This window comes from Gadus chalcogrammus, chromosome 9 (assembly GCF_026213295.1).
Source record: "Gadus chalcogrammus isolate NIFS_2021 chromosome 9, NIFS_Gcha_1.0, whole genome shotgun sequence".
Taxonomy (NCBI): domain Eukaryota; kingdom Metazoa; phylum Chordata; class Actinopteri; order Gadiformes; family Gadidae; genus Gadus; species Gadus chalcogrammus.
The window spans coordinates 25,574,789-25,596,619 of record NC_079420.1 but is presented as its reverse complement, the minus strand read 5'-3'; the positions used below and the strand labels follow the sequence as shown (position 1 = coordinate 25,596,619).

Genomic DNA, 21,831 nt, shown 5'->3' with positions numbered 1-21,831 from the left:
AAATATAGGAATGCATCGACAGTCTTAAAGAGGACATGGCCACTGTCAATAGATATCCTACCGACATCCCCATGAAAAGACACCAGTGCTTTTGCGTCTTCTGGAACGATCATCTTTCAGAATCTAGAATCTAACTATACGTAAGGCCATCCTGTTCCTCTTCATCATTAACCACCACCCATCTTTAGCAACAAGCGCTCTTCAGCATCCCGATCCTTTCCACTTAACAGATGTTTACGTGAAGTACATAAACCAACTCAGTTTGAATGTCTCTCTGAGCCTTCATGGAGTTACGGAAAGGGTTTTGCGTTCAGTCATTTGATTGGTAATTCCAGCAATAAGACGCTTTTGACACAATAACACCTTCTCCTTCATTGTGAATATCACCTCATGTATTCAGAATCTGTGAGCTGTAGGGTTCAAAGGGATAATGTAGTAGTTCACAGGGATAATGAAGAAGTTCACAAGGATAATGTAGTAGTTCACAGGGATAATGAAGAAGTTCACAGGGATAATGTAGTAGTTCAGAGGGATAATGTAGTAGTTCACATGGATAATGTAGTGGGGTTCACAGGAATAATGAAGAAGTTCACAGGGATAATTTAGTATCCTAAAGGGATAATGTAGCAGGGTTCACAGGGATAATGTAGTAGTTCACAGGGATAATGTAGTAGTTCACAGGGATAATCTAGTGGGGTTTACAGGGATAATGTAGTAGTTCACAGGGATAATCTAGTGGGGTTTACAGGGATAATGTAGTAGTTGTTCACAGGGATAATGAAGTAGTTCACAGGGATAATGTAGAGGGGTTCACAGGGATAATGAAGAAGTTCACATGGATAATGAGGTGAGGTTCACAGGGATAACGTAGTATCCTAAAGGAATTACTTGCTTCAGGTGTCCTTGTACTTTGTCCAACTCCTTCTTGAGCTCCCCGGAAAACCATCTTTCCTCCTGACGCACACAGACAGACACAAAACACACACATCATTCTACTTAATCATACCACTTTGCACTGAGCATATAAGAATAAACTTTGTTACCAGGCAGCATATATACTAGCAAAGCGTACGGCTATCTCAACACACAGGACGGTTCTACTTCCTGTCTCAACGCACAGGACGGTTCCACATCCTTTCTCAATGCACAGGACGGTTCTACTTCCTGTCTCAATGCACAGGACGGTTCCACTTGCTGTCTAAATGCACAGGACGGTTCCACTTCCTTTCTCAACACACAAGACGGTTCCACTTCCTGTCTAAATGCACAGGATGGTTACACTTCCTGTCTCAACAAACAGGACAGTTCCACTTCCTGTTTCAACACATGACGGTTCCAATTACACACCTTGAGAGAGACGTGCAGGTCTTGGACCTCCTGCCTCAACATGGTCAGGTCTTCCCTGCCAGGAGGAAACAATGCATTAAAAACATATTAATGCTCAGTAGTGCAGACCTCAGCCAAAGGCCCGCCATAAGATGGCCGCCTTCATGGCCTAGGGTCGTCACTGACGGTTGTGAGACAACTCCACAGATGGACATCAAGAGCGGCCATTCATCCTGTTCCAAACCGGTTTTCAGAAGCCCTCAAAATGTTATCTCAGTTTAATCCAACACCAGTAAGTACAGTCAAACTGCCCTGGCCTGGAAGTTAGTTCCTAGAAAGAAAACGACCACAGGGTTTGATACCTTCCGGTTAAGTGAACCAGCTCTGCCTCCTGAGCTAAGCTGACATCTTTACACTGCTTATAACAAGTTAAATTACACTGTTGCAAGGACACAGACATGTCAAATGTATTTTTGTTTCAAAGGGTTTAGCTTTATTGAAAAGGTGACGCTAATACAAAAAGGGAGTAAGCTACCAGAGATGTCGCGATACCAGAGATGCCTACCTGGTGACACGAGCCTCAGTAGCTGACTGTGGCCTAAGCATGCATCAGCCGGTAGTTGCAGCAGCACTAATGCTCCAAAAAGCCCAATGAGTTCCGTTTGAATTTATACCTGGTAGTGCGCACTTGTTAATCCAGTGGCGGTTCTTTTTTTTTCTTTTCTTTTTTAATGGGATGAGGGAGACTGTTAAAGAACGACACAGCATGGCACTTTGTTCTGAAATGTGAACCGTTTTATTTAAAGATTTTTCAGTATTTACCAAAGAAAGGTCAATGGCCGGACGCGCGCTCTCTCTCTCTCTCACTCTCTGCCTCCTTTTTATATAACAATGGCTCTTCACACTTCAAAGTGTGACTTCATTTAATTTCAAATCCCAGGAAAGTCTCACCTACATAACTGAAATACCATAATGAATGCTCCAGCAAACATCAGCAGCTCTAGATTGTTAGTTGGGTTTTTTTCTAATCGTCTCTGACAACACTTACAGGGTCCTGTTACAATTTAATTAGGCATGGAAGTGCACTGTAATGCACTGTGACAGAACGTGACGGTATGTAGTCAATATGTAATAAGAGCTTGGCTCTTGGTTCTATGAATATCCTTACTGTACCGACAGCAAGGTATTGTTTCACATTATTTTTACTTTTTGTAGGTCGCTTTGGATAAAAGTGTCTACTAAATGTTAATGCAATGTTACTGAATAGCAGGTTACTAGTTATTAATTAATCACTAATGTTAAAACATTAATAATGTGTTAGGATTTAGGGGGTTAGGAATAGGCTAAAAAGGGCTAGGGTAGGTTTAAGGATTAATGTTAAGAAAGTCAGGAAAGGTGAGGAAAATATGAAAAATCGAGTTATCCCAACCACACCGTGTCATTATTTACATTAACATATAGGACATTAAGCAGACACTTTTAACCAAAGCAACTTAAATTAAGTACATTTGTCCGAAGGAGAAACAATATATCGCTGTCTGTACAGTAAGGATGTTTATAGAACCAAGTGCCAAGCACTTACAATCGCTTGTTTAACCCATTCCCCGTATGCAACAAAGATAGCTAGAATAAGACACTACACTATGCCAAGTACTATTTTAATAACATTACATATTAACTACACGCCGTTACATTGGCACAGTGCATTACACTGTACTTGCCTAATTAAATTGTAACAGGATCCTGTAATTTAAAGTGCTGTCAGAGATGATTCTTTTTTGTGCCAGGATGTACGACAAACGATAAGTGCGTACTTTCGGCAGGGAGCTTGTTCCACCACTGCGGTGCCAAAACAGAAGAGCTTGATGATCGGCTTTTGTTTGCTCTTACGGATGGCGGTACCAGCGCCTAGCTGAAGTAGTTGAGCGGAGCGCTCAAGCTGGGGTGTGTGGTTTGACCAACGCTTGGAGGTAGGCTAGGCAGGGGCAATGCCATTGACCGCCTTGTTGGCCACTACCATCATGTTGAATTCGATACAAGCTACTACAGGGAGCCAGTGGAGGTGCCGGAAAAGGGGGTCACCTTGGAGAATTTAGGTAGGTTGAACACGAGGCTGTTCCATTACGTTATAGCATATGAACTCGACACTGTTACAGATTGTTACATTTAGGGCATTTTGAAGACACTTCTATCCAAAGCGATTTCTAACGGTTCATACACACATTCACACACCGACGTGAGTCGAGCATGCAGGGCGACAGCTAGCCCGTCGTTATCAGTCAGGGTGAGGTGTCTTGCTCAGGGACACCTCGACACTCAGGTAAGAGGAGCCAGGGATTGAACTAGCAACTCGGGCTCGGTAACCCCACTGATTTCCCAAATCAATTTGATTCAGATTCACAAGGTCAGGAATTGATTAATTGCAGATTCGATCCGATTCAATACCAATTTTGCTTCGAAATTAAATATATTCTCATATAACTAATCCTGTCAATTGTACAAGGAACCCTCTAAAATGGTGCATTATTAAAAATATTAATGTTTACATTAAGAATTGACCCCAAAGCAGTTACATGAATGTACTTTTTATCAAACATGCTGAACAGCCTGTCAGGCTTACATTATATCTTATTTGTATCAGATTCTGTACAGGATTCAACTATGTTCTGTAACAAGGAATGTAATGAAAGGAAATAAAATCTGAAGATCTGAGAAGCACGCTGGGATAGAGAGAGAACCATGAATAGGTTAACAAATCCCATACATTAACCATGTATGCATATATTCAGTATTATAAACAACTTCACATTTTAACCAGGCAGCCAGGGTAAATAAATAAGGTTTGAGCTGCTTGTGAGGCTAAATTGAGTGCACGAAATAGCCAATGTGCAAGAGCGCCATCAATTCCACAGCACGGACCATACCGCAGCGTTGTCCGTGATAGGTTTTACGCAAGTTTGTGCGAATTTCACGTTTTTGAAGAATATCTGAGGAGGGGCTTACCTCTTGGAGGAAGAGGGGTTTACCTTTTGGTGGAGGAAGGGCTTACCGCCAATTCATTCTCAAAAATGGCCGAGATTACCACCATCTTGAGTCTTTACTTGTTGTGGAAGTACCAGAGACATTAGATAACCAAACGCCGTCGTATATGGGTTCATAATATTATCCGGAGGCGCACACAGCTATTGGCCGTGACATTATATATATTATATAAAGGCCTATATATAATAGATACACACATATTATAGAGCTCCGGGAGTCCGCAAACCGAAACAAACACTTCCTCCTGTCCTCCATGTTGCGGTTCACTCTGGACTTCAGGGAGTGACGCTGAATCGCTGATAGGCTGTCAAGACGTAGATTTAATGCGAAATTCATGGGAAGGTTCAAATAATCAAACTCAAACTAAGTGTGTTTGCGTGAGTAGAATTTAGGCCTGCACGATAAAATTTTATAAAATCGCGATCTCGATTTGCCCCTGTGTGGATTAAGTATTAAATTACTTCAATAAATTACTCTGTGCTGCCTCTTCTTAGAGCAGATCATTACTGGCCCTCCGTGCTGCCTCTTCTTAGAGCAGGTCATTACTGGCCCTCCGTGCTGCCTCTTCTTAGAGCAGATCATTACTGGCCCTCTGTGCTGCCTCTTCTTAGAGCAGGTCATTACTGGCCCTCTGTGCTGCCTCTTCTTAGAGCAGGTCAGTACTGGCCCTCCGTGCTGCTCTTCGTCTGGGGTCACACGTTAAATGTCCTGACCCCTCCCCCTAAACACAGAATCCAAACCGGTGGATTTGTTCGTTTCTTGGCGCTATTGCAGAAAGCTACCTAGCCTGGGAAGATTGAATGCACTTACTGGTGCTGGTTAAACAAAGACAACGTTTTGGGAGCTTCTGAAAACTTGTTTAGAGCAGAATGAATGAGCACTCTGGATGTCCATCAGGAGGAGAGGTCTCTCTTATCCATCAGAGACAGCCCTCCCTAGGCCACGCCCACTATGGGGCCCTCTTTTTGATGCCTTAAAGGAGAAATCTGGTGTAAAATGTATTTGGGATATGTTTGGTATGATAACGAGTTGGAATGTTCGTTTTGGAGCAAGAAAGCGCACAGACGCATTCCTCCGTTTTTAGCCGATTCTATCAAAACGCTATAAACTTGGAACGATAGGGGCATGCATTATGGTAAAAACGAAATCGCTATTTTAAACCACTTAAAAGGCTAGAAGTAGCCCGACTCTTCTTTGGTAGTATAATAAGGGTCTTAACATAAAAAACGAGGCATTGATAACTTTGTAAGTGTACAGATTGTTTATTAAAAAGGACATTTTATACACACAATACAATCAGTAGTTCACCCATCGACACCATCTTATTTTTAAGACTCGATAAGTAGATTGGCGAACACAGAGCTTGCGTGTTGTTGACGGATGGCACAATCTCTGATTTCTTCAATCTACTTATCGAGTCTTAAAAACAAGATGGCGTCAACGGGTGAACTACTACCAAAGAAGTGTCAGGCTACTTCTAGCCTTTTAAGTGGTTTAAAATAACTATTTAGTTTTTACCATTTATGGCCCCATCGTTCCAATTTTATTCTACCAAAACTATTTTATTTAGTTTTGGTAGAATCTGCTAAAAACAGCCAACTGAAGAACGTGTTTATATGCGCTTTTTTGCTCCCAAACGAACATTCCAACTCGTTATCGTACTAAACATGTCCCAGATCCATTTTACACCGGATTTCTCCTTTAAGCGGCGGTCTGCAGCATGCATATCAATAGGGTCGCCCACCCAAGAACCCCAGCTAACCATATCCTCCTTGACAAAGAAGGAGGGCCACAGAGGGACACACTCAATAAATACTAGGGCCCGACCGATATTGATTGTTTAGTGCCGATGCCGATTATTTTCAGAGAAAAATTACGATTACGATTTAATCGGCCGATTAAAAACAAAACAAAAAAAAGCATATAAAACAACGTTTTTGACACCTTAAATATACTTTAAACACTTTTGACGAATATGTGAATTGAATGCAGAACCTTTGAGTGTTTTAGAATACATTTACAGTCAAAAATTAGTGTAATGTAAAATGTAAAATAAATAACTAACTCCCAATGTGCTGCGCTCGTGAGCAGTGACTAACACGTGCGTGCTGAGCAGTATGGTCTCACCGTTAGAGTCTACAGTATAACAAATTAACATGGCTTGGGACCTAAAGAAAAACAGGCACAACATGCTCAAACAACGCATCTTGTGTACATTGGTGAGGTGAGCGCGCAGCTGCCTGAGCGAGCGTGCCTTCATGTTGTACGGTAAAATTCAATCTCCTCATTTTTACTCCAGCTAAAGTTGTTAGTTAGCAAGGCGAGTAGGAGCGTAATCTGCAGGATACTAAGCGCAATAACATTTAAAAATTTTTTTTTTTAAAAATCGGTTGTAATCTGCGTCTTTTCGGCAGATGTTGATTATTTTCAAAAAGGCTATAATCGGCCGATTAAATCGGCAGGCCGATGAATCGGCGGGCCCTAATAAATACCCCCTGAACTGGTGGCTGACTTCCCCAGGGAGGGAGGCGGGGGGTCTCACCGAGTGGGGGCCATGTTAGACGGCAGATCCCCAGTATCGTGGAACAGGTCATAGTGCTTAAACAGCTCCTCCGCCGAGTTGTGAGACTTCATGCACTGAGGACAGATGAAGCCCTGCGCACACACACACACACACACACACACACACACACACACACACACACACACACACACACACACACACACACACACACACACACACACACACACACACACACACACACACACACGTTAACTTTCAAGTTAAGGATCTACATACAACATAACAATAAGCACCGAAAGCCTTTCAGGTGAGTGATTGGTCAGTGATTGGTGATTGGTCATTGGTCAGTGATCAACAGGATGCATGGTTACCTCGGAGGTCTGTTCGTTGTTGAGGTTGGCTCCGGGCTGCTGCTCTGAGGACTCAGTGTTCTGAGAGCCTCCTATGCCAGGAGTCTGTTGAAGAAGAAGAGGATCCACAAGAAGGATCTCACCGTGTGTCATCCATTCAACAGACAAGAGGATCAGAGTACGGTCCTGCTTTTATGCCTGATGTTTGTAGTGTGTTCAAAAACATCCTGCCACAATTTATACATTATTTCTAATCCAATATTTGAACCTTTACAACTGATACAATTGGTTTGTTAGACTCAAACCCTCAACCTTCTCATAACCATTATAGAAATAGTTAGGTTAAGGTACATTCCCAGTTAAGTGACATAATTCTCATAAATTATTATATGGTAAATTATAATGTTATATCATTTGTATTATTTTCCATTACTATTTATTTGCCATTAATAATGTCGGGGTCTTCATAAACATAATCAACCATGAAGGGGACGTTTCAACATCAGTGAATGATGTTTACAGTGGGCAAACCACCTGGGCCCATGGGTAAGAGAGTCCATGTCAGGGTCAACAGAGATACAGTCTGCAGTAAACCTCCATGTCAGGGACCACAGAGATACAGACTGCAGTAAACCTCCATGTCAGGGACCACAGAGATACAGTCTGCAGTAAACCTCCATGTCAGGGACCACAGAGATACAGTCGGCACTAGTAAACCTCCTCGCCCCATGGGTAAGAGAGTCCATGCCGGGGACCATAGAGTTACAGTCTGCAGTGAACCTCCATGGGTAGGAGAATCAGGGACCACGGAGATACAGTCTGCAGCAAAAACCTCCATGGGTAAGAGTCAGGGACCACGGAGATACAGTCACCCTTCTTGGCTAAGAGAGTCAGGGGCTACACAAATATTGTCTGTCAGCCATAAGCTTTCGTTTATGTGGAAATGCTTTGTCAGCATCCCAGTACTGCCCGAGGACACCGTTTGCCTTAAAATATACACCAAGACGGTCTGTGAGGAAGGACAGCAGGGGGTCCAATTCCCGGTAATAAACCTGTGGCTTGCTTAATGGCAAAGGCAACGTTAGCAAACAATGAATTAACCAAGAAACTCAGAAGTGAAACAAAATGAAAGTAAACTGTGCCCATTCAAAAAGCCTGTCTAGCCCTGGTCCTTATTCGATAATGGCCATATGGATCTCTACAACGTTTCTACGTAGTCAACATCATTCTACAATCAGACATTCATAACAGTTAGCATTGTGCTAGATGTGGTGCTAAGTAAAAAAACAAAAAAACAGCGCTCGTTTTCCACGTTCGGAGCGGCCGGTCCGTCGGAGCGGGGCGGGAGCCGAGCTCCACTGGATGGAAGGACCGCTCCTCCCGCCCGCGTCAGCGGTGGTCAGAACACGAGCGCCCACGTACAGACCAGAACCTAGGCCCTCTGGCAAGGGAATGTCACTGGTTTAAGAATAAACCAGTGCATAAAACCAGTTCGACGGGGCTCGTCCTACCATCTGGAGGATCCTCCGGAACATCGCCTCGATGTTTCGTCTCCACACACAACGAATCGATCTGCTACGAGCGAAGTAACGCCGCTGAACAGCGATGGGCGGGACTGGGAGGACTGGTGAGAACGGAGCACCTGACCTGGTTGAGGAAGAGCAGCGATGGGCGGGACTGGGAGGACTGGGCGGGACAGGGAGTACTGGTGAGAACCGAGCACCTGACCGGGCTCAGGAAGGGCAGCGATCGAAGGATGGGGAGGACTGGGCGGGCACTGGGAGGACTGGTGAGGACCAAGCCCTCAGCGCTCACCCAAATGAAAGAAGAAAACGTTGAGGAAAGGCATGATACGTGAATAAATATTATATACATCACCTGTTTACCACTACCTCTACTAAATCAATATTTAAATGACCATGATGTGATGCATTGCTTTGTTGACATGTGTTTATAATTATATCATAGGCTACTTAATAAAACCAGCAAAATTACAATAATGCAACTCGGTGACGTCATCCCATCCTTTATTACGTTCTCCTCTGGAATGTGTAAACTCAGGCCTTACACCATTTCATGGTTCATATTTCAAAAATGTTAATGTATGGTTAAATATATTCTCAATATAAAACGTTGTGATGTATCAGAACACATTTAAATACAGAGTAAAAGGCACTTTAAACCACAATTAACCTATAAATAGGTATTTCTTGGCTTTTCATAATAATGCACTTTGTAATCAAAAGGCACATTTCTGTTATAACTTTGGTCTTTTTTCCCCGATTAATTTTCTTACCAAAAATTAGGTCATTAAAAAAACTGAAGCTATTTTTCTTCCCCATAGTTCTGCTCCATATCGAACTAGAAAAGTCCTCATCATCCTCATCGTCATCCGCTTATCCGGGGTCGGGTCGCGGGGGGAGCAGCTCAAGCAGCTAGAAAAGTATCGACTCAAATTCAAACTGAAATGGTAAAGCTCTGACATAGAGATCAGCCTACTATCATTTCAACTACAAATCTCAAATATATTTATGTTTCCAAGAAAAATCCAGCAAGTTCACATATAGTGTACACATCTTTAACTTTAAACCTTTACTGTCTTAAAAAAACAGTGTTATTTCACTTACTTACTTACTTACTTACTTACTTACTACATTGCTAAATTCATTCATATAGACCCTTTCTGATTGTATCAATGCATCCCTTTGTAGCCACTACCTGGCAGTGAGTTATCAGAAGAGCGACTGCATAGGAATTTGAATGCTTTGTATGATATTGCATTACACTTCAAACATAGGACCTTTACAAAACAATATCGAGTTTCACATTTTCTTCTACACACTTGATTTTTCCAAGAAGAATGTGTTGTAATAGCTAATAAAGGTGATAGTATGTGTGTTTGTATTAAACATTGAAAGGTTTTAGATCAGGGGTGCCCAACCTTTTTTGACCCAAGATCTACTTTTGAAGTAGCCAACCTCCCGAGATCTACCAGCAAACCTACCTTCAAGCCGGGGGGGGGGGGGGGGGGGGGGGGGGTAGAGAACAATTGTTGACCGGGGGGGGGGGGGTTGTATCGTGAACCTACGGACTTCAATGGGGGTTTCATTCCGTCTGCGCACGGCACCTTCTCAACGATAATCAATAATCTTCCTCCCACTCAGGGTGAAAATGGTAGGTCTTAGCTTGTTTCCCCTCAGCCATGCCAACGTTTAGGAGTGTGTAACTACTGTTGACGGCTTTCAACTGCTGTTAACAGCACATGCGCTACCGCGCGTATATGCTACCGCGCAAATTTAATTTCATTAAAAAAAAAAAAAAAAAAAATTTTTTTTTTATTTTTTTTTTTCTTCACCCCTTCGCGATCGACTTGGGATCTGTCGGCGATCTACTGGTAGACCGCGATCGACTGGTTGGGCACCCCTGTTTTAGATGAACTGAACCAAAGTCAAAATAGTAAATAAATATTTTCAAGAGACAATATTTGCATTTGAAGACCTACATAGGCTATGTCCAGTTAAGTCCTGCTTGGTGGCTTTCTGTTTTATCGATTATATGCGTGGAGAGGCCGTGGTGCGGGCTGCTGTTGTGGGTCAGGGCGGATACAGGGCTATTGCCATTTCTGTCGGCACAGCTCGGACTGCAGGGGGCACCACAGGCCGCAGTGGTGAGTCTGATCAAATACTCTGCGTGGACAGGTTTGTGATTCTGCAGCACTTGGAGGGCATCATCGATCTTGAACCACTTCCGCTTCCTTCCTGTTAGAACGAGAATGTGAACAAGGACAAAAGCTATTTCCATTTCTCTTCACATTTTCATGTTGCTGGAAAAAGATCTAGTCAAAGGGACCTGACCACCAGAGACCTAGACAGTAGACCCCCACATTCACAGGAGCCTTTTTACTAACTAGACCTTAACTCAAAGTATGGAATAAATAAGGTATTATAATATATTAAACTTAATAAAACTTATAATAATACAATATGGGCAGAAAAGTAGACTGAAGCCCTTCACACCGTTAAGCTCGTATTGGGATAATTAAACCAAGACATATTTCATATGTCGATCATATATAAATATATAATGTGCTAGGACAGGTTAACTTAAAGGCTACATGACATCAAAAGCAGGATTATCCTTTCCCCTTAAAAGTGGTGATTTGAATAAGGGTCTGCTTGAGGGTGACAACTAAACTATAAATTGCCACACGATAGTGAACTAGCGTTAGCCTGTTAGAGTAAGTGTTATGGAAAACAAACAAAATACACTAAGAGCCCATAGCTTATAGAGAGGGTTAGGCAGGGCTGCTGGGTGTGGGTGACCACAACAACTGTCTACAGCCAACATGGCTGCCCTCACAACAGGCTAAACTCTATTTATATGGTTGAATGGGTATATTTAAAGTCTTCACTTGCTGAGTTCATAGGCATTAGGTAAAAAAATGTAAATAATCTCAGACCAACAGCTCTATTGACTGCAACGGACAATACGGGCTGCGGAGAAGATCATTGCAGCTGACCTTCCCACCATCGAGGACCTGTACCAGTCCAGGGTCAGGAAAAAGGCAACAAGAATCGCCCTAGATCCCTCACATCCTGGTCACAAAATGTTCAACCTCCTTCCCTCGGGTAGGCGATACAGGGCACTGTTTGCCAAAACCAGCCGACACAAAGTCAGCTTCTTTCCCCAAGCGTCACGCTGTTGAACGCTCAGAATTAGCCCCCACCCACTATTTTATTATATTATTATAATTATTATTATCTATTGTATTGTTATTCTGTATACTTAACTGTTTATTTATGTTTATTATTATTTATTTTTTTGTACTGTTTTGTGTTTTGTGTTTTTTCTTTTTTATATATTAACAATAGGTTAAATGTTGAGTGTTGTACATAGAGAGCAAAGGGACCGAAGTCAAATTCCTCGTTTGTTCGCAAACCTGGCCAATAAAGCTGAATCTGAATCTGAATGTTGAGGTGACAAGAGGCCGTACCGATGGTGACGGAGTCCTCCCAGTCGTCCAGCGTCTCCGTTATGGTGAGAACATAGACGAAAGTCCTGTGCTTCCGGTCCTGGTTGTGCTAATGAGAGCAAGCAGAGGACTACAGTATGAGTCATCTGCACCCAGTGTGAGCGCAGATGGAACGGTTTAGGCAAATTTCTTTACCTGGAACCCCATTGATTGACCCCATATGATTTACTATATGCCAGTTTATACTTTCCATAACTGAAAATGATTTACTGACCTCAAAAACTCCCAGCAGTCTTCCAAGCTTCCCCTTTACCCCAGCCTGCGTAGAGAGATAGAAAAACAGACGTTTATACAGAGAGAGTCCCGGTTGGGTTTCAGGTTTCTGTCCTCAAGGCGTCTGGGCTCCTGATCCCCTCTTGGACCCTAAGTCCCTTTTTGGGTGCCAAGGATCGTCTGATCATGTGAAAAACACAGCTTGTTGTGACCAGGAGGTTATGAGGTTATGACCAGACAGACGGCCACGGGGATGCATTTACAATGGGCGAAATCAACGAGAACAGCAACGTGGCCATGAGGTCTGGGTTAGATCTATTCTCTGGTTCCTCTGCTACACAAGACCATTCAAATTAGAAGATAGGTTATCTTTAACATAATATAATAATATAATAATGATTCAACCGAATATAACAAATTATAAGTCAACTAAACATATATAATAAGTCATAATATAGGATGCCTAAAATTCCCAAACCTTAACTCCCAACAAGCATGAGCTAATACTAAAGTTTGTAAGCTTTGTCTTTAAACAAGGTATCAGCCTTTATCACAAAGAGGGTTATCACAGAGACTTTAGGCCTTTATCACAAAGACGGTTAATGAGCTACGGCGGTAGGCAGCTCGTTAAGTTAATTATTGGTCTGTACTGTAGGCATGTAACAGCCCCTAATTTACGTAATGTGATAAACCTGTGTTCACCCCTTTTCCCTCACCTTTTATACCAAATATAGACATACATATAGACATATAGACACAGACACGTTGGCCTTTGGCTCGTACGTCAACAAGGCCGCCATATCGGAGGCAACGACTGGACTGTAAACAATCCAAAGTAAACAGGGGATCTGGTCTGGCCAAAGAGCACTATACGGTTTACATTTCTCAACCAATCAAAATTATACATTTTTATGTTCACATTAAAACCACGCATTAAAATCAGTTTCCAGGTCGGGCTTGTTCTCTTAACGCAGCATGGGGCGGCAGCTGGCAGCATTCGATGTGGCTGCGATGTACGTCTGGGATTACACCTGTGATGAAGGCTTACTCAGTAACTAACCAAGTAGTAACAAGGTATAAAACAATTCTTGGGGAGGAGGTTTCTTGTACCGACTTTTCAGCAAGGTGTGGAAAAATATAAGAAATTGAATTTTTATATAACTTAAAACAATACCTGTACATTTTTGCAGTACAATCCTACCCAGGGACGTCTGTCATTAAGAGGACATAGGCGTTGTATAACTGGACAGGCCTTCTAAAGGTCAGCTCCATAACTTAAAGCTGTCAGCACACTGATGTCCCAGCTGGGGCCTCTTAGCCCACTCATCTCTAAACACTCTGGAGTACACCAGCTACTGCTGTCCCCAAGAGAAGAACTAAACCACACACACATGCATATCGTTATATATTTTACCTATTATCTCATATCAGGTAACTGTAGTAGTTCAAACAAAACCTAAATATTGATTGTTTTGACCATCATCTTTGTATGTTCCATGTTTGTCTCCTCCTCACCTCCTCATACACCTCCCTGACGGCGGCTCCGCCAGGCTCCTCCTCCGGCTCCATGCCCCCCCCTGGAACGATCCATTGGTCTGGGTGCCGACTGCTGCTCACTAGCAGCACCTGCGAGCAGAAAAGATCCTCAGGTTCCGAGAGAAGGCCAACCCCAGACAATGTAGGGAATCAGATTGGGGTCAAAGTATTGTAACACCATATGTAAATGTGGGGAAACCTTTTGTGTCAATGCATTCAAGTGTGTGAATCTGTAAAAAATATTTGAACAATAGATTGAATTTGCAGTTACACATCAGGTTTGCAGTTAGACATCTTTGTGTTTGTGGGTGAAAAACGTTTACATAGAATTCAATTGTGCGTTTGAATACAGAGTTTGCATGAATTAATTAATATATGAGTAAAAAACTGCAGTACAAAATATTTGTCCCCCATTCCACCCCTCATCAGCCTTAGATCGACCAGGTCCAGTATGTACTGCAGAGGAAGAACAGCAGATCACACATATGCTGGTTTAAACATCAATGTAACAATTTCCCCTTCTGGGTACTGTCCATATTTTTGTTATTCTAGGTGAAGCTGTTTACATGAACATTCAATACCTTGAGTTCCACATGTACAATGGTGTCATTCCCCCAGGTAGAATGCATAGCATAACCTGCCCAACATAGAACCATACAGATGCAAACATTTATAAAAAGAAAGGTGTAAACGGAAGCTACCCTCGCTCTCTTTGACAGAGCAAACTACTTTTAATACATTGGAAATAAAATAATTACGATTACAGAGCAAACATAATGGTGTTAGATCTGCTTTATTGGGGGTCACATGACTGCAGTAGACATTGGGATATAACTCCAAAGAGGAACTCTGACATAACCACTTGGGACAGGCACTGTGGGCAATATGATGGAAATATCAGCAAATATCACCAGTAGAGCAGCAAAATAGAAAGGAACATTAAAAAAATCAACAGTAACCCTTGACCAAAGTTTCCGTCTGACCAAATTAAATGAGATGTCTTGTTTGGTTAAAGCTGAAGGAGATTTGGAGGCCATTTTAAGGTCCTGGTGTCTGGAGATGTGGCTGGAGACACTGGGAGCAGGTTCAGGTCGTGAGAGATCCTGCGGCACAACGACACCTTCAGATAACTGGCCTGATCCTCCAAGCCCAAACAAAAGTTTTTGCAAGTCTTGTAATTACACAAATAAGAGTTAATTTAAAGATACCATATTATGCTTTTTTTAGGGATAATAATAGCATTTTGGGTAGTCCTAGAATAGGGTTACATACCTGTATTTTAGAAATACCCCTTATTATACTCACACGCTTCATTTCTGCAAAACGGTCTGTTTTGTATCAAGTCGCTTTAAGTCTGCTGTGATTGGCCAGCACGCCCACTCTGTTACGATTGGTCGAATGCTTTGCGCATGTGTTGGCAAATTCACACCCCCGAGAAGTTAGCTGCACCCACTGGCGTCACACTGTTACGAAAGTCAAGTTTGAGCGCAAACGAACTGTTTCACGCACTTATTGAGGTGGGCGCGAATACTCCCCTTGGTTCGGACTGTGATATAGTTTAACCCTAGCCCTGTTATAGACCACTGATAATGTGGATTGGTAGAGTCCTTGCTAAATAGAAATGATGCTGCTTCTACTAGTTGGTCAGTCAATGGAGTCAAGCTCGTGTCTGTACAGACTGAGTGAGGCTCACTCCACCGCTGTATTAGTTTTAATCTATCTAGAAAATGGTTCAGCTCTGCGTTCATGTTGATGTCCGAGAGATTCAGCTTCTCCAACACATTGAGTGCAACACCACGGTGGGAGGGCATTTCTATCTGTCATCAAAAGGTTTATACTCATGAAGGTACTAGCTTACATCCCATCCTACTCATCCCTTCAACAATGGGTACATATTTTAATCTCGTAGGTTTGGTTTGTACTCGTAGATTTGTTTAGCGGTGGCCGATTTGATCCAATACCAAGTAATACCAGATCAGAATCGCCGATATTGATACCAATACCGATACTTTCATTATTCAAACTACTACTACAACCCTCTATGTACCTCTACACAGTACAACTACCACCAAACTACTACACCCTCTATGAACCTCTACAGGTGTGCCCAACCTTTTTGGACCCAAGATCTACTTTTCAAGTAGCCAACCTCCCGAGATCTACCAGTCTAGTGTCGACATTGCAAACCCACACACATCGTTCCCAGCCTGCAGTAACTAACCTCACACTTTTTCTTGTTGTCACACAACAAAGAGCAACAATGTAGGACGTCCAAGAAGGACGTCAAAATTTGCGGAACATTTTCTTCAATAAACTGAGCTTTCGCCGTTATCCTCCTGTCGCACGGAAGTGATGATTCTGTCTACCAATCAACGGATGGCGTGTGTAGCTCAAACTTGTTGGCACCCTTTTAGACGTCTCAGCATCCCAACGGAGGAGTACTGCAAGATGAGTATGGCTGATCACGGCTCAGTCCGGACCCCGCCCCCTTTCGACACTGCATGAACTGTACAGGTTTGAGTGAGTGAGTGAGAATATGGAGATCTTCACATAACATCTTCACATAAATCAAGGACTTATGTCAAGGTTTTAATATGTCAATAAACTACTCAACTTCTCTTATTACTAACATAATTCATAATTAATCTGGAAAACAAGCAAACAAGGCCAACAATAATTGTTAAGCAAAACAATGTCAATATTTACAAATAAATTACAGACAAGTAGCCAGAGTCGCCAGAAGAACTACACACAACGGGTAAATGCTATCACAACCAGTGTCCTTATTTAGAATTACACACAGAGACAAAAAAACATTCCACACACACACAAACAAGTCATATTCACTTTGTGAATACGAATTGTTTGTGTGTGTGCGGGATGTTTTTCTGCACACCCAGCCAGCCAAACAAGCTTAACAAAAAACACTGGATCAGCAGTTACATTTCTGCTTGAAAACCAAAACAGCTTAACAGAGTCCAGAGGGCCAGCCACCAAAACACCAGGAAACACACACCGCCTCTAGACAACATGTAACACACCCAAACACCAGGAAACACACACCGCCTCTAGACAACATGAAACACACCCAAACACCAGGAAACACACTCCGCCTCTAGACAACATGTAACACACCCAAATACCAGGAAACACACTCCGCCTCTAGACAACATGTAACACACCCAAATACCAGGAAACACACACCGCCTCTAGACAACATGTAACACACCCAAACACCAGTCCACGAAACACAAACCACCTGTGGACCAGCAGCTGTAGAAGTATCTCAAGCAGACAGCCTTCACAGAGGTACACAAACATTGAGAGGAGGATGTCAACTGGGTGTTCTTTAAGTCAGGATTAATTATCTTTGATCATCGACACCAATTCATTTTAATATCGAATTATGGCCTCACAGGTCCTTCTTAAATTCAGCCTTTTTATTATTAAATAAACAAAATGTCCCATTTTTCCTCACAAGGCTAGTGATGTACAGGCTCGAAGGTGCAATTTATCAGACAGTCAAAAGCTTTAATCCATTTTTTTGCCAGAGGGGAGCAGAGAGAAACATATGGGTCTGAGGAAGGAGAATCACACCAACAGCTCCTGTGCAGGACATGTCACCACTCTGACCCAGAGCTGATCAGGGAAAATGTAAAGCTGGCAGGCCGACGACGAACAACATCAAGATTCGTACATGGATTTCATTGAAGGCCTATTGCTTGGCCCCTGTCCCATTGTGTAGTCTACAACATCTTTAGACAAGTCAATTATATAGTCCTCCTAGCATTGGGCCAGGAGTTCATCCTGCCTACAGGCCCCATTATAAGGCAGAACAAATCAAGTATATTTTATTAATCTCTGACCACCTATCTCTCGATTTTGGATATTATTTTCAAATGCAAGATATTCTCGACACCAATATCCGACGATATCCAAGCGACCATTGACCTAATGGTTTGGAAGAAGCCGCTGGATGCCAGTGAGAAAGTCAATCTGTCAGGGGACAGCTTGGGCCTACACCCTGCTTCTATAAATTGCAGTAGGTCAGTGGGTGTTAAGCACAGAGCCTCGCACTCGTCACCCCACCCCAGAAGCCCCCGGGTCATGTGGTGTGCCATTGAGACGGGCTGTGGTCACCAGGCAGAGATGTGACGCTTTAGGTTCCACCTGTCCCACATAAGCACTCTGGTGCTTGTAGTGTTCAATACTGAAATGTACCTCGACAGACTTTGTCCTGCAATAGCAATGGTGGTAGCAGTCGATTAACTTAATTTAGTGATCAGGAATTATCAGGGTATTCATTTAAAAATTGCTTGGAGTGTATTCTCTTGACGTCTTATCATTTTTGAAAGCATAAAAAAATCCATAAATCCCTCAAATAAGCATCCCTGGGGTATGCTGAAGCGATTTAATTAAAAAAAAACGAAATTACAATCAAAAAGCGTTTTTTCTTACTGCAGAACAAACATCTAGATCAGGGGTCTCAAACTCACCTAGGGGCCGCTGGAGGTAGAGTCTGGGTCAGGCTGGGCCGCATCAAGTATTCCACAAAAAAAAAGAGCACAACTGACCCAATCTAAGTTAATGATCGGGCTATAATTAGATCCCGTTGGCTATGTAATCGCCGACAACACGGGACATTTCATAGCCGTTAGTGGAAACCGGGACATTTCAGCGACCTTTGGCTTTTGTCGGGACTCAGGACACACAACTCAAAAATGGGACTGTCCCGGCAAAACCGTGAAAATCTGGTCACCCTATCACAAGTGATAAAAATGCGTGGCAAGCCACTCAGCAAAAATGTGTGTTTGACGCGCGGGCCGCACTAACACTAAACTTTGATGTCAAGTAGGGGGCCACAAAATATCATCCCGCGGGCCTCAATTGGCCCCCGGGCCGCGAGTTTGAGACCCCTGATCTAGATCAAGCTTAAATGTCAGCCAACCAGCCCCGCTTACATGTGCCAACCAACCACGTGCTGGGGCAGGTTGGCACAAGTGCACAACACCACTTTATTCATATGTTACTCAAAACCAAGGGTTATTTGTCAACATTGTATTTACTAGTTATTTAGCTGAGATCCCAAGCTTGCAGTTAATCACACTTTGACAGATTTAAACATTTTTTAGACGGAGAAAACTAACTGAGATGGAAAAGTGATCTAACCAGCCCAGTCTCCCCTACCTGGCGTTTATCCACATTCAGCGATTCACAATGCTTTTTTTATTACACCAATGTGATACTTTTTATAGGCTCATGAAATGGGTCCCCTAACGATGTATCATTCAACTTTCAACGCTAGATCTAGGAGAAGGTCTACATCTAGAACCATCTAGATCCAGTTCTACATATAGGGCTACATCTAGATCCAGTTCTACATCTAGAAACAGGGCTACATCTTGATTCTGATCTATATCCAGGTCTCCAGCACCTGGGCTCACCTCATCTTCTCCTTCGTTCTTGAAGCACAGACACGCGGCGCGTCTTTTGAAGCCCTCTCCGTCATACGTCCTGGTTTGGTTGGACTTAAACTTCATCATAAATCCCAAAGTCTTGAATTCAAATCAGCTGCCAGACGAATAGAAACGCGTCGGCCCACAACAAGAACCAACAGTTTCAGGTGTTGATCAGTGATGGGAGTGCGGTTCATCCCAGGAACTCGTCCATGCAGATCTTCACCCCTCAGTATGGGACACCTGCACTCGACTCATTCCTAGGAGACGACTCATGTTTGCATCTGCAGGACCGGTTGTAATGTTTCCGGAATAGATCTTCTAGTTGTTGCTCAGTAACAACAGGAGGCTGTAGTGACACTGAAGAGGAGACGACAGGCGAGGCGCTATGAAGTGCGGTGAAGAGGTGGTCCGCGCGCCCGTCAGCGCGTTAGTTCCGTGACGTAGATGATGGATCTGATCATAGGGCTGAAATGAGCCCCCCCGCAAAAAGGAATGAGAGCTTATATTCACAATGACAACTTGACAAGTGGTCATCTCCTTGTCCAGTATGGTTGCAGAGGTGTTCAACCTTGCGCCTGTATTATATAACTTCATGTAGAGATGGTATGGTTAAGCAGCGCTGTAACATTACTGATACTGTGTGGCTCTGTTCCCTCCAGGGGGAGCCACAGTGAAACAGAACCAGGTCTCCCTCTAGGGGCCACAGTGAAACAGTACCAGGTCTCCATCTAGGGAACACAGTGAAACAGCACCAGGTCTCCCTCTAGGGGCCACAGTGGAACCAGGTCTCCCTCTATGGGTCACAGTGAGGGGCCAAAGTGAAACCAGGGACAACTCTACGATTCTCTTTTTTGCATTGGAAATGTATTTTCCTAACGAGATGACCCAGAAGTACTTGGAGGAAAAGTGGGTTGAATTCTAAAATTGCTTAGGAAAGGTGCCTCGATGCATCCTGTAACCATCCTTTAGCATAGGTTACTCCTGTCCTGAGCAACCTTTACGAAAGGAAAGGAGATATTGGTATCCCATAATCCTTTGCGGTGGCAATATTTAAAGCAACAGGCCAACGTCCGGCTGTGTCCCAATTCATAGGACGCATCCTTCGTAGACCGCGTCCTTCGAAGGATGCGGCCTTCGTAGACCGCGAAGGACACTCCGAAGGCCGAAGAAATGGGACGGTCTAGCCTACGGTGCATTTCTGGTTTACGTAACAAACCGTTACCGCCCTTTCACTTGCGTGACCACGCGCTGCTCCTGTCACCTAGCAACCCTGACAGCTGAGGGGTGTTCCACGAACGGAGGTTTAACAAACACTGAGTTAACGCTGAACTCTAGGTTGATTGACCCTGTGCCGACCAACCCAGAGTTTTCGGTTCCACAGCAGCGGTTATGCATTAGTTCAATCAACTCGGGGTTGGTTAACACAGGGTTGTGCGCGTCCACGCCAAACTTAAAAATACGTGATGTATGGATCATGGAAACCCTGATCGATATGGCGAAACGGGCCGCTTATTTCAATGAAATGGAACTCCAGGTTCTCCTGGAGAGCTATGACGAGGAGAAGGACATTATCACAAGAAAAGGGAACGCTAAAACCTCTGGAACCCGGAGAACCAAAGCCTGGTAGCGGATCGCTGACCGCGTAAATGCGTTAGTTACACGTCAAAAGCATGATCCTTAATATTTGAGCCATGAATATATAAATATCCCAGTTAAGCATTCTTAAAGATCCTACCACACAACCCCTTTCTTCTAAAACAATATGTACTCCGATTGCTTCCAAGCGGTCAGAGGATCAAGTATAAAAATGAAGTATAAAAAACATACAAACTGGTAAGCTTTTCCCACCATCGTATTGGTATAAATTTAAATAAGCCATTTTTTTAAGCCAATCGTGAAAAGGCCGACAGTCGGCAGACTGGATCTGGCCCTCAAATTGTCTTGACCCCGGTGGAGGAGCTGTTAATAAACATAAATTCAGGGCGCCCTGGCATGGAGGGGGTACCTGGAGGTACCTAGTACCACCTCAGAGAGTCATGGGCCATACCCCACACTGGTTGAATGTAGGTTTTTGTGTTTTCTTGTATTTTCGATTTTTTTTGCCTTCGAAGTAACACATGCAAACCGTGTGCTTGCCACAGCGCATACTATTCCAAATGTTTCTTATTTTGGTAACTGGGTAGAAAACCTAAAAGTGACAATTCATCAACTTCACAGATCAAGATGGATCATTGCTTGTAATGAAGCCGCCGGCTACGATCGAACATTCTCCAGTTGATGCAAGTCCGTTAGGACTATTTTATACTTTATGTTGTAAATGCCTCTCGGCATAGTACTCAGACAATATTG

At 43.2% G+C, this 21,831-nt stretch overlaps 2 protein-coding genes across 3 annotated transcripts in view; both read right to left on the bottom strand.

Moving 5' to 3' along the window:
- The window catches only part of eea1 (early endosome antigen 1), a 33,313-nt gene extending 24,423 nt beyond the window's left edge, over positions 1-8,890 (bottom strand). The window contains exons 1-5 of the mRNA XM_056599460.1: positions 8,754-8,890; positions 7,264-7,347; positions 6,911-7,023; positions 1,348-1,402; positions 889-954 (exon numbers count right to left, since the gene is read on the bottom strand). Of these exons, the coding sequence (XP_056455435.1) occupies positions 889-954; positions 1,348-1,402; positions 6,911-7,023; positions 7,264-7,347; positions 8,754-8,777 (342 nt within the window). The 5' untranslated portion in view covers positions 8,778-8,890. The remainder of the gene's footprint in view (positions 1-888; positions 955-1,347; positions 1,403-6,910; positions 7,024-7,263; positions 7,348-8,753) is intronic.
- A 264-nt stretch (positions 8,891-9,154) lies between these two features.
- Positions 9,155-19,913, bottom strand: nudt4a (nudix (nucleoside diphosphate linked moiety X)-type motif 4a). Of its 2 annotated transcripts, XM_056599463.1 has the most exons (6): positions 19,468-19,913; positions 14,003-14,113; positions 12,489-12,533; positions 12,236-12,323; positions 10,745-11,000; positions 9,155-9,677 (listed from the first exon to the last, which is right to left on the bottom strand). In XM_056599463.1, the coding sequence occupies exons 1-5, from the start codon at positions 19,564-19,566 to the stop codon at positions 10,750-10,752; spliced, it is 594 nt and encodes a 197-aa protein (XP_056455438.1). In that variant the 5' UTR covers positions 19,567-19,913; the 3' UTR covers positions 9,155-9,677; positions 10,745-10,749. The 2 variants fall into 2 exon arrangements, with proteins under 2 accessions (XP_056455438.1, XP_056455437.1); XM_056599462.1 differs by lacking the exon at positions 9,155-9,677 and having other exon boundaries at positions 10,292-11,000; positions 19,468-19,911.
- Positions 19,914-21,831: the final 1,918 nt, after the last annotated feature.

Bases quoted from the DNA above. Each gene is read 5' to 3' on its own strand.
- nudt4a (XM_056599463.1), bottom strand. From the start codon at position 19,566: ATGATGAAGTTTAAGTCCAACCAAACCAGGACGTATGACGGAGAGGGC. The intron at 12,534-14,002 runs GTGAGGAGGAGA...CTCTCTACGCAG, and splicing joins TCAGGGAGGTGTATGAGGAG to GCTGGGGTAAAGGGGAAGCT. The intron at 12,324-12,488 runs GTCAGTAAATCA...TGCTCTCATTAG, and splicing joins GACTGCTGGGAGTTTTTGAG to CACAACCAGGACCGGAAGCA.